The sequence below is a fragment of the Synchiropus splendidus genome, chromosome 1 (assembly GCF_027744825.2).
Source record: "Synchiropus splendidus isolate RoL2022-P1 chromosome 1, RoL_Sspl_1.0, whole genome shotgun sequence".
Taxonomy (NCBI): Eukaryota; Metazoa; Chordata; class Actinopteri; order Syngnathiformes; family Callionymidae; genus Synchiropus; species Synchiropus splendidus.
The window spans coordinates 36,656,051-36,668,811 of record NC_071334.1 but is presented as its reverse complement, the minus strand read 5'-3'; the positions used below and the strand labels follow the sequence as shown (position 1 = coordinate 36,668,811).

At 40.8% G+C, this 12,761-nt stretch overlaps 1 protein-coding gene across 2 annotated transcripts in view; it reads right to left on the bottom strand.

The window, feature by feature from the left end:
• Positions 1 to 12,761, bottom strand: part of rabgap1l (RAB GTPase activating protein 1-like) — a 61,725-nt gene that overhangs the window by 39,086 nt on the left and 9,878 nt on the right. For both annotated transcript variants that reach the window (XM_053855698.1, XM_053855688.1), the window contains exons 8-13: positions 12,455 to 12,521; positions 12,217 to 12,319; positions 11,181 to 11,347; positions 9,187 to 9,310; positions 6,467 to 6,560; positions 6,175 to 6,325 (exon numbers count right to left, since the gene is read on the bottom strand). In XM_053855698.1, coding sequence (XP_053711673.1) covers positions 6,175 to 6,325; positions 6,467 to 6,560; positions 9,187 to 9,310; positions 11,181 to 11,347; positions 12,217 to 12,319; positions 12,455 to 12,521 — 706 coding nt within the window. The remainder of the gene's footprint in view (positions 1 to 6,174; positions 6,326 to 6,466; positions 6,561 to 9,186; positions 9,311 to 11,180; positions 11,348 to 12,216; positions 12,320 to 12,454; positions 12,522 to 12,761) is intronic.

Here is a 12,761-nt window from a genome sequence, read left to right as displayed (position 1 = left end):
TATTGAGGCACTTGAAGTCAATGTAACAGAGCGAACATCGAGTGGAAATGCCACATATTCCCATATATTAACCTTCATAGAAAGCTATGTGCTTGCTGTCGCAATAAAAAAATATCACAAGACTCACAAAAACTGGGACATATGATGTAGTTGTAGGCGTTAACATGTTAGCAATGCTTAGCTACTGTAAAAGAGATGGATTTCACCAAGAGAAATGCTTTTCCACATTATATTCACATTACTCACATCTGACCAGACGCTGCTTTAGAGCAGCATCTTGTGGGATGAAAATTCATTAAATGTCAACCACATTTTTTAATTTGTTCAATATATATTTAAAATATGTTTTAGATTATAGATCAATGTTGAAAGTACTGAACCCTGTCTCCTTGCTCTTTACCTTCAGAGGTGGACACAGATGAAACACATGACCAGAAGGGCACTGTTAATAATTCATTTAGCTTCCAAACAAAACCAGTGGGGCCACTAGGAAGCAAAGTTGGAAGTTGATTCACGTTTCACTCCTTTCAACTCCGTGTAGAAAACTAACCATATAAATCTAAACTATAACAGACATTTTGCTGAACTTAAAATGATCATAAGTAGGAAAAAAAAAATCCTAAAAACAGCATGAAGCATTAACAAAACAGAAATACTGGCCAAGATGACAATACAAAATCATCAAAAGACAGCAAAATGCAAAATGGAGCTCAAAACCACAAATGGAACTAAAGTCAAAAAGGAACTAAAGTCCTTCAACTGTAAAGAGAGATGCCAATAAGAGAGTGGTGAAACATTTGATGATTGGGTAGGATGACTTGCATTTACACTTTACTCATATGATTACAAGTTACTTTCATCATTGATATAAATATACAGGTTTTTAGACAAAATTTTGCGTATATCCACATCTTGGTCGTCACGGCATGACGGAGCACTGTTACTTGTGGGATGTCTGACGCAGTTGTGAGTCCTATAGATATTTGTTTGCAGAATCAAATAAAAGAGAAACTAAAAAAAAACGAGTTTATCATGAAAACTCCAATTACTCAAGACAGATATGTCAACCTACAGCCTGCCAGTGATTTCACCTCAACAGTGTGCATATGTGAACTAAAAATTGTCAGTTGCACAGATTTAGCCGGAACACAAGCCTAGATAGCACAAGTGTAAAAGAACTAAAAAGAGTAAGCTATATACGATGTAGTGAAAAGAAACAAACAGTTGAAAATATGGTGAAATATAGATGATCAGGAAAACCATGCAAGCTGGTTTAAGATACAATAACTTGTGTAAATTAGTATGCAATCCCACATAAACATGCACACAGCTATTCTACAAGAGAGCCTCTCACCCCATACCTACTCAAATAAATACTACTGTTCAATAGACCCGCTATAAACATTAATAATGGCAACAGATCACAATCTGAACTGAAACTTGTAACTGAGACCGCTAACGATTATCTTTTGTATGGCAATATATATTTTGCAATAGTTTGCCAGGGATGTCCCCGAGATCCATACTCTCACTGATAGTGGTATATTTTCTTGTACTTATACAGGAAAAATACACGATCATGACAGCGTCCGATAAATATCGCGTTTCACCTTCCACAGATTCAGTAGGGAGGTAAAGAGCTTTCTATAGCCATCCATTTAGATGCATGCATATATTTTCTTGTAAAAGATAGTCGCCATGTCCTTTTTATTGTTGTCATAGCAAGTCTGAAAGACTGCTGGAGGGCACAATACGATGTAAAGAAGAGAAAGGGAAGATCTGCCGCTTGGCTGTGATGTGACCATGAAACGCCACTGCTCCCGAAAGACACTATGAAGAAGGAGGGCATTGTGTGGAGTACATATAAGTGTGTCAATTTGTGTGAGGTTGAGAGTGGCAAGACTTAGACCCTGAAGGAGTTTTTTTTTTTCCATCATCCATGAGTGATGGGAGACCTTGGACTCACAGCTGAGCGCAGCAAAGTCAGTGAAATCATGCTTACATATGTGCATAACGTGGATGTAACAATGAATGATATACAGGATTTCTTTCCTGGCTGATGGTGACGCTCAGTGATTGCAGTAAATTATCACACATTTAAGAATAGCATGCATAATGGATATTTACAATATGTACACACTTTTATGCAATATACAGGACAAAGTCTCTGTGCGAAAGTACAAAGAGAGAAAAGAGTGCAGTGCAAAACTGTCATGAACAGTCAATGTGGTTCACAGTTTGTGAACCACATTGACTTGAAGAAACTATTCTTGTGCCTGGTGGTTTTTGTCTGCAGCACTCCGAAGTGCTTGCCTGAAGGGAGGGGGCAGAAGAAGGTAAATTCAGGGTGAGTGGAGTCCTTGATGATGTTCCGTGCTCTCTTCGTGGTCCTGGTCTCGTACAGGTCCTGGATGCAGGGCTCCAATGATCCACTCAGCTGTCCTTACGGTCCACTGCAGTCTACTCCTGTCCTTCTGTGTGGCCGCCGCAACCACACTGTTGTGGAGGAGCAGACGATGAACTGATGACTGCTGCTTAGACAGGCCATGTCTCCTCAACTGGCGAAGGAAGTACATCCCCTGCTGTGCCTTCTTCAGGAGGCAGGTGATGTTCGTTTCCCACTTCAGGTACTGGGAGATGGTTGTTCCCAGTGGCAGTGATAGGGGTTTAGCGTGTTTAGCTCCGGGTTGTGCTGGATACACCACTGGACCAGCTGCTCCACCTCCTGCCAATATACAGACTTGTTGCTGTCTTGGATCAGGTCGATGATGGTTTTGTCGTCTGTAAACTTCAGTTTGACAGCATGGTATTCAGATGTGCAGTCGTAGTAAAGAGAGATGAGCAGTGGTGACAGGACACATCCCTGTGGGGCACCGGTATTGACAGTCCGAATAGTGAAGGTGACATCTACCGCTCTCAACTGTTGTCTTCTCTCTGTCAGGAAACTGGTGATCCACTGACAGATGGGTCCAGAAACGCTCATCTGGGAGAGTTTGGAGGAGAGGAATGCGGGGACTATGGTATTGGAGGCCGAACTGAAATCCACAAACAAGATACTGACATAGTTCCCTGAGCTGTCCACATGCTGCAGGATGTGGTGCAGTGCAATGTTGACAGCATCATCCACAGACCTATAGGCTCAATAAGCAAACTGCATAAGGTCAAGCAGGGGCCCAGTTAAGGTCTTCAGGTGGCTCAACACTAGTCAGACATCAGAGCCACCGGTCTGTAGTCCTTCAGCCCCGTGATGAAGGCTTTCTTCGGGGCGGGTACGATGGTGGAGTGTTTGAAGATGGAGGGGACTTCACACTTCATCAGGAAACTGTTGAACACGTTGGTGAAGACCAGAGCCAGCTCGTCAGCACAGGCTTTAAAGGCAGGAGGGTGACACACCGCGTCCAGGCCAGGAGCTTTCCTTGTCTTTTGTTTTTGGAACAGCCGGCTAACTTATTCTTCGCACACTGGGTACAGTATTCTACTTCGGCAAGTATGGGTGACCGGTGATTTGCTAAAATGCAATGATGACCAACTAATGGCATTAAAGAAGAACTCATCCTTCAAGTAAGTAAAACAAATAAGAAAAACACTACACATCTTAAAGCTTGCATATCGTGCCCATTTCAGGGCATTAGGGGCTTTGAATGTACACTGTTGGAGCTTGAAAAGAAATGTCTTGCATTCCACACTGTGGGCCTCAACTTCTAACCAGAAAGAGAGATACACACCTACCAACACGACACATGACAGATCATTACTAGTCAGTGGATAACGAGAATGAGTGGCTGCTTTACCGCTGGCTAAACATCTGTCTCGCAAGTTCTTTTTAGTACAGTATCTGTAAGAAAAGTACTCAGGTTAATCACCCTGTGCGCAAGTTGTGACATTTTTCAAAGCTGTAGTAGTGTGATGGCACACGTTCAGTGTGTTCATCTCCAGGGAGCTGTAGGTGTTGGTGAGATTTTACCAGTGAAACGCCAACCAAAACATCAGGGTAACGTCAACAGCGTGGTGTTTAAATCACCCGTTCTTCAATGACATTTCAACATTACCAATCTTCAAACTTGTCTGGGCGCCTCCATATAGCTTTCATATTTTCTACTTTTCTGTGAAGTGCTCCTTGATTTGTTGAGGGTCACCATTTCATACTGGAACATATGCTTCAAAGTGTCAAGATATGTTATGTTCTTTTTGAGCATGGTAAACCGGCAGGAAATAACCATGTCCCTTTTCTCGAATTGAACTGCGCCGCTTGTCTTACATTTTCTCTCCTCATTTTTCTTTAAGTCCATTCTACCCATTTTGCCAGATATGTGGAATTTGTGTAACATTAATTGGTGCCGTTATCTTTAGAGCACGCCATATCAGACAGGTGGTCACAGTGCTATGAGTAGTGCCCCATAATTAAACAAACTTGAACATAACACATGAACAGATCTAGCACAGACCATTTCACATGGAACTGCAGTTGTTCTCCTCATTTAAATTGTAATGAACTTATCTCAAAACTAACAGAAATACCAGTTCATCCATCAGTCATCATCGGTATTACGGTTTTGTGCCAGTGTCCCCCATTTTCTGCCTTCCTCCACATTCCTCCTCTCCTATTCAAATGTTGCAGCTATTAATAGCAACACCACCCGCCTATCAATACCATCACTACTCCTGCACGACAAAAGGATGTGGGTGTGTACCAGACGGCCAAATGAGAATAAATTAGCTTCATGAAATGAACTGAGGGGAGAACCAAGGCATGAAAAGATGGAAAGACATGTGCCCAAATATATAGATGTTTGGTTTTTTTTTCAATAAAGGCACCAACTGCTAGGCAAAATATATAAGGGGAACAAAACTAATCTAGCAACAAATGACAGGAATATGCACATCTAATGCAAAACCACCAGACAAATGTGACTCATCAAGAACAATCTTTTTCCTCTTAACCTTCTCTCTTTTCTTTGTCAACCAGTCTGATAGTAAACTCATCCCTCTTGTAAGAGTGAATTTCACCATTCTCTCTACCTCAAGTGAAGAGAGAGAACATGGCCAAGCCCGTCAAATGAAACAGATCGGGGTGTTTTTTGTTTATGTCTAATCCATGTACTGCAGTTTCTTGGCTCAGGATTTGCACTGAAAACTAAGGTATAATTTAGGTAATGAGAAGGCCTTGTGTGTTGGTAAATCTTAATTTATTATTACTTCATTTATTTCATGAATCAAATTCTATTAGAATGACGTAGACTGAGGTGTTGCAAGGACCGGCACAGTTTCACTGTGACAGAAATTATAGAATTCACCATTGTTAAGTGTCTATGCAGAGTTCATTCATACGGTGTCAGCAGTGAAACGTGTCTTGAGACGGATTAGTTTATTTGGCTGAAGCCAATGACAGGTCGACCATATCAAGTATATTATACAGTAGATATAGCAGTTTCAATATGGCTATGTAAGGTAAGGTAGATTTATTGTCATTTGTGCCATATGCATTGCATGTAGAGGATTGAAATGTCATTACTCGGCAGCCCGTGCGGTGACATATATGACATTTAACTATGTATGAAATACAACAAATTACAAAAAACAACATAAGTGTTTAGTTGACAATGAGAGTGCAAACAAAGTGCAACTAGAAGTGTCTGGGTGTGTGTATGAGCGTGCACGTGTGAATGAATAAAGACATGTATTTATTAAATCGTGAGTTTAAGACGTCAATATTTCATGAGTGAACATGAATATACACTCATACTCCATAGGGCATTTTTCCAAAATCCCAATATGCAACAGAACAGGTAAACTGTGAACCTGCCACCAGCAAGCTTACACTTGCCAATGGCACTACAATAAAACATTGTATCTGTCCTTATCTGAGATCATCAGCCAACAGTAAAAAAAAATGTTTTCTATTATGTAATGACATCACCAAGCTTCACCTTAAAGTAACCAAAATACGTCAATTTGAAACTGACACTTACCTTGCTTCCCATCTAGATAGTTTTAGAAAAAAATGGTTAATTTTAAACTGCCGATTATTAAAATCTTGACAAAAAGTGGAAAATGTTATGGACGACACTACGCGCGGAAACAATTTTTTTTTAACAAGATCATTTTCATTTAAAACTATCCAAACCTGTATCACCAAACTCAAACAACATGCAGCTTTAACACGTGCTTGCTTACCTTGGTGATGAGGATGCGGTATTGCTCCAGGAGGTCGTGGTTGTCATGACAACCAGCCAGCAGCTGCCAGACTTCAGCTCTGAGTGCCTCGGGAATGCCACTGCGAACCAACGAGGACAAGCCCTTCGGACGGCTCGACAGGTTACCATGCCTAATAAGCGGAAAATAAAAGTACGTTTCAAGTTTGTTCAACAGCTAAGAGTGTAATAAATTCAATAGTGTCCCATTATAGTACTTTGTGTTGATAAAAAAAAAAATAATAATAATTGAATTCTTGGTCTTATAATATTACCATCTGTTGAGCACACCGCCCCAGGACTCCAAAATCTTCTCTGGACAGTCTTTAGAAACATCTCCTGTCCCACTTGAGAGTTCACTGTCACTATCTATGGATGAATTACAGAACAAAACTTAGACAATTGTGTGTCTCAGTGCAAGTTTTACACAATGACTTGGTGTTTAATTAATTCATGTTTATTACAGTACAATTCCCTCTATACTGTTGACATGAATTCCAGTGACATTTAAGTGCTGGTGAGCGCCATGAAGCGCGTTCAAGGTGCTTTCCACAATTTTCCGGCACTCAACAGTAGTGGTACATCAATTGTGTACAAACAGACAAATACAGAATTGTTTTCTGTTGTACCAATATATCTGGAGAAGGATGAAAAGGTCAAAAGTAGCATTGATTTCCATGAGACTTGTTATGGGCTACAAGGATAAGCATTCTGGTGTACTGCATAAAATACAATCACCGCCACACCTAGGGATGACAATCATCAATTTCCTATATTGATTGCTTCGAGTCGACAAATGATCAGACAATTTACTCTGCTCTTGAATTATTTTACGCAACTGTTACAAAATACAAATTGACTTGTCCATTTTACTTTTCAAAGATCAACAGAAAATACCATTTGAGCCATTGCTGTATGTAGAAGTAAGGAATGAGTTAAATGAGCATAAATAAATGAATGGCTGGTTGATAGACATCCATGAGGTGAAATATGCATCCTACGAAAAAAATTAAAATGGTTCAAGTCTCCAAATTACTTTCTCTGTACTATAAAGAACTTTATTTGAATTCTCCCTACAGACGAACAGTCTGTTACATCTGGAACACGTTACCAGACACCTTCAAGACTAAACCAAAAAACTGTCTCAAAGCAAATCAATCTTGCAACCATAACCCATACTTATAATCTTATTTCTATAAACTTTTGTAAACTGTCCTGATCTTAATCACTGCTTTTCTCATTTTCCTTTGATGTGTCTGGGGACAACAGATGGAAATTAGCCAATGGCTACAATCTAGTGTGGCATGTTTACATGTATATATTTTATGTGTTCATTACCATGCACTATCCCAACAACAAAAAAAAAATCACAAACTTGTACTTCAACATCAAGACGCCTCATTCCAGATTCCTTGACATTAAAAAACACCACTGCCACGCACCCCAAGCCTAATGTTTGGCAACTTCTGTAAATGCTGAACACGTCAACAGGAGACTCAGGTCTTCATAAAAGCTTGAGCAACCTTTTCACATCAGTCATAAGCAGCACAAAGCTGCTGCTCCTGCCACCAAATTGCTAAAGCCACATGGTGAACGAGCCCAATGTAACGCCACTACAAACTGATGAAAGGGAATGTGTGCACAGCTGAAGCACATCACTGTTACCTTATAATCTGGAGAGGCAATGTGCATTCATCAAAGGATTACTGTGAAACGGGATTTACTTTAAAAATAAGACACTTTGACAACATTAAACAAATTAAATTCTGGCCTGCAACTGTTGGATTGCTGAATATCACCATGCATTACCATTGCGCCAAGAATAACCAGGACCAAAGAATTATAGCATAAAACATTTTTAAATGCATTATTAATCCCAATTTTATTTTTTCTCACTCAGACAAACTAGCAACCGCTCAGTTTGACACAAGGGAGTCTTCCAGTGGCCAATCAAAAGATAAACAGAACAACATACAGCTAACGCTCAGCTGGTTAATGACAATGCAGACGTGACCATGTGTTAAATGTATCGGGCATCCACACAAGTAAAACAATGATCACAATAAGCAACAACTAGAGCGTCAGCTGTTAAAGAACAGAAAAGTATGGTGTCACCCTAAGGGTCAACTTCTACACTAAAGGCTGTGGGCAGATGAAAAAATGGAATGAATTGAATGCGTGTGCTCACATGATGTGGCATCACAGCTCGGAGTGTATTTGTTAATGCGCACAATAAACCTGAGCTAAGGCTCCATTTTTTTCAACAAAACAGAAGGAGGAATCCTTTGGAGAAAAGGTGTCAGAATGGCTGCTCTGCTGAAATTACTTCACTTATGACTTTCAGCCGGTGACATGATTCTGTATTTCATTCTGCCAATAGGCCTTCCAAGTAGACAATATATCCTTAGAAACAATTTGCTCTGACAAAAGTCAATAAGCATGTCTGTCTATCGTGACAACACATCAACAGCCATAGCCAATCCAACACTTGGTGAATTCTGCTTCACAATGTTAGGATAAGCAAACATCGAAAGATCAAAAGGGATATTGTTATGGATGCTTGGGTGGCACAAGTCAGTTATACTACAGGGGCAAAAATACTCTCAACGGCCATTTAATGTAAATAAACCCTGCTTAACGATGATGTGTTTTTAGTTTAGTTTGGAAAGATAAGATAAAACTACACTTCAATGACGTATGATATTAAGAAAATCTGCAGTTTTTTTGTTATTGTGGTGGCTCATTGCTTTCCTTATCTGACATTGAGGCGGTTGTGGAATTCACAGCCAGCTTAAAGTAAGTGAAGGTGAATTCTTCAATCAATCCTGGCTTGGAAGAAACAGTGCACCGTGGGGCAGCAGACTCATTGTTCAGGGGTCACGCTATCAAATGAATTATTTGTGGTATGTCATTAGCTCTGACTGAGGTCTCACTGTCCTTAAAAGGACCGGATAAGCTAAGCAGTGTAGCCAATTTGGGGAAAAAAAGTGGTTACCTTCATCAGCCTCCTCTTCCTCAGTGGGCGTAACCGGATGCTCTTCGACAGTTCCATCTGCCTCCCTCTTCAGACTGACCACCTCATAGACAGTATCACCCTGACCCACTCTCTCTGCTGTGTGCTAAAGTCACAGGAAGAGAAAAAAAAAAACTTTCATTACTTTAAACAAAAGTTGCCCTGACATTGGGTTGTCAAAAGCTACTGATGTTTATTTCTGGGCCACTCTATGACTTTTGTGCAGCTGCACTCCCATCTAGGTGGAATGGATCAATAAGCTGCATTGATCGGGATACACTCGCACAGCGTCTAATGACCATCTCAAACCTGTGATAAGAGCACACACTTGGAAATACACAGTCTGACCTATTTTGGGACATAACTTAGTGTATATGCTAACTTTGCTATACAATGGCCTAATGTAGTTATTTGTGCTCATAGACAACAAATAACCAAACCTTGGGAAAAATGTAAGTAATTTAACACAGATTTTAAATAATCAGAAGTGGAGGATTGGTTTTACCAATTCATATCAAGGGTTCACAATGACGGCATTTCTGTGCGACTGTTAAGAGCAGGTAAAATGGTATTATTAACTGTTGAGGTTCTTGTCTGTTTGAATGCAGTAAGTTTAAACAGCCAACTGCTGAGCAAAAACGTTTGTGTTGGGCTGATTCCCATCTTCCACAAAAAGCCGCTGCACAATAATATCTTTTAATTGGCTCTTAACCACAGCACCAGTTCTACGCGCTTTCGTAAACTGAGGAGATAACTCCAGAGGCGATCATGCATGCCAGTCAGACTGCCACTGTTAATTAACCACACACCAATCATGAGGCAGAGCCTATTGTTACCGCCACGAAAAACCCCAAAAAATCCCTGCAGAGCACTGCTCACCAAACTCCCTAAAGTAGTTAAGGTATTTTTGAAGATGCAAGTAAAATAATTCTCAAGCACATTTTGGAAACTGAAGGAAAGAAACAGAATGGGTTAAAATAAATGGGTTTGACTGTCCAGGTCAAATATAACAAGGAGGACGCAGTCACAGTTGTTTTAAGAGAGAGACACCTGAAAGTATAGGCTGGATAAAAAAAGGTATCTGTGAATCCAAATGAACTCATCAGGAAAAAAGACACAATGGAGGGCTTCTGAAAGGAAGAGCATACCCAATCCCAGAATATTCCCAATCAACATGGCCACAACAAGGACAGGAGCACTGGTGGGGGAGGGTCAAGAAGAAAACTGAGTGTGGCCTAGTTGAAAAAGGGTTTGACAAAAAATAACTTCTTATAATTTATACTCCAAAACACTGCCGACCTGACAACACATGGAGTCTTACAAACCTTTACCTACTAATCAAAGGATATGGGGAATAACTGAACAAGGGAGTGCTTAAGAACAATTCCTAGCAGCGTGTCATCAATCCTCCAAGTCAGACGGCCCTCAAAAGGCTGCTGTGGCGCAAGTTTTTGTTCCAACCGATCAAGGACACAGTTTAACCAATGATTCAGCTGAATTGAGCAACACCAGACTGAGCAGCAAGTGATTACAGTCTTCAGTAATCTGATTGGAGAAGTGGTGTCCTCTTGAAGGGTTGGAACAAAAACCAGCACCCCTGGCCCTTTCTGGAAGAGTTTGGACACCCCTGCTCTATGCTATTCATTCACCTCCCCGGGTCCTCCATAATACACATTTTAAGCAGCCCGTCAAGTAAAGCCATAACCAAGTCAAATGAAGGAGCAACTGCACAGCAAGGGTGTGTGTAAGGGAGCAGCCAGTTGCAGCACAAATGTGTCAGCATGAGGGACTCGTCTGGTTACATACAAAGAAGCCACATTGCAATATAAAGCCGAGTGCTGAGTTGACGGGCCTGAATAACAACAACTGTCCCCTGACTTCTGTGGCAAAAGAGAGAGAGATTTCTACATCCATACAAATCAAATAGGGATTCTCTAGGAAAAAAAAGACTTGAATACAAAGTACCACAAACACACCTGGCGTAGTTTAAGGTAGAAGGTCTCACTGAAAGTTTTCCGGCTAAAGTACCAGAAGCGCTCATTGGACGGATAAACCCTGACCAGAGTTTCCAGGAGGAATCGGACAGGCTCCACAACCTCAGTCACAACTAGGTCCACTGCAACAGTCATGTATACCTGCTTATCTGGAATGGAGAAAAGAGTTTAACATCAATTTTTATTACATGGTAACAGTTTAATTACACTGCATCACTACCATCAAGTCAAACGTAAACCTTCAAATGTGCAAGCCTTGTTAAAAGCAGTTAAATCATACCTGACGGATGAAAACGCATCTAATGGTATATCATTTTAGCACATGGTTTGGATGTTAAGTGTTAAAAAGGAATGGAGCAATACCGAGCAAATATTGTGCGTCTCTCAGGAGAGCCAGGCGGATCGGAAAGATCAAATTCATTGTTGACCATATGCATAAAAACGCTATTCATTTCAGAAAACATGTCTGACACTGCAACTGGTTGCAAAGCCTTGTGTAAGAATTAGGGATGTTCCGATCGATCGGTCGGTCACCGATCTTGATTGGCCGATTTCAGCGTGATTGGTGATTGCCTGCTGCGGAGGGTCTTTCACATGCACATGCACGGGAAAATGCTGTGAAGGGAGGCGCCTTCAAATGAAACATGCCATTTAAAGCACCAGCACTTGATGGAGTACGGTGAGTTTTCCGGACTCGTGAAAGTGAGACTGCTGGTTCCTCAGCAGCAGGCTGTTAACACAGATGACACTTTGCAATACCCGCCGGTCCGAGTGTGACATTCACATAAGAAATAATTATTAATTTCACACAGCTAGATGACCATACTTTCTCAGCTGTTGTTTACATGAAACGGAAACAATGGAATCTGTCGCCGTTTTGGAGTCAGGGGCACCGTTCGTCAGCCACCTGAATCTAATAAACTGTGGTTTTGGTATAAACTTGGGTATCTTAGAGGGCATATATATATAGGTATCCATAATATTTTTGCACAAATGCTAGCTGCCACAAGCGCCTCACCTTTAGGTGTGTCTTCATTCAGCAGTTGGAAAGCACTGATATTTGGGTTCCACTTTCCTGTGATCACATACCCTTTTCCATCAGGGGTCTTCCCCATTGACTCCTGTAATGATAGTTACTTGTCAGCAATTCTGTGCTGTCGGGAAGTTCCACAAAACGAATATGACAAAATTCAACAGACTGGACATCCAGCTGGGAAGTGAACAAAACACATTTTGTTCATTAGTAGTGGCCTCACCATCTCAACTAGATGCATGTCACTGTTGGTCACCTTCTGGCCAGGACTTAGTAGCATCCCAAAGCACCTGAGAGAAGCACAGAATGTAAATCCAATCTTCATTGTTAGTTGCATGAAAAGTAACGCTAAAAAGTAGTCTAGTCTTTGGGTGCGTGGCATGAATGGTTTTAATGAAATTAATTTGTATCTTCTTAATGATTGTGGATGGCTTGATGCAGACAGGCTATTGGACAAATATTAATCAGCGAATAAATACAGAACCTATCATTGTACCGTGAATCAGGAGCGCAAGCTCTTCTGCTTGTAT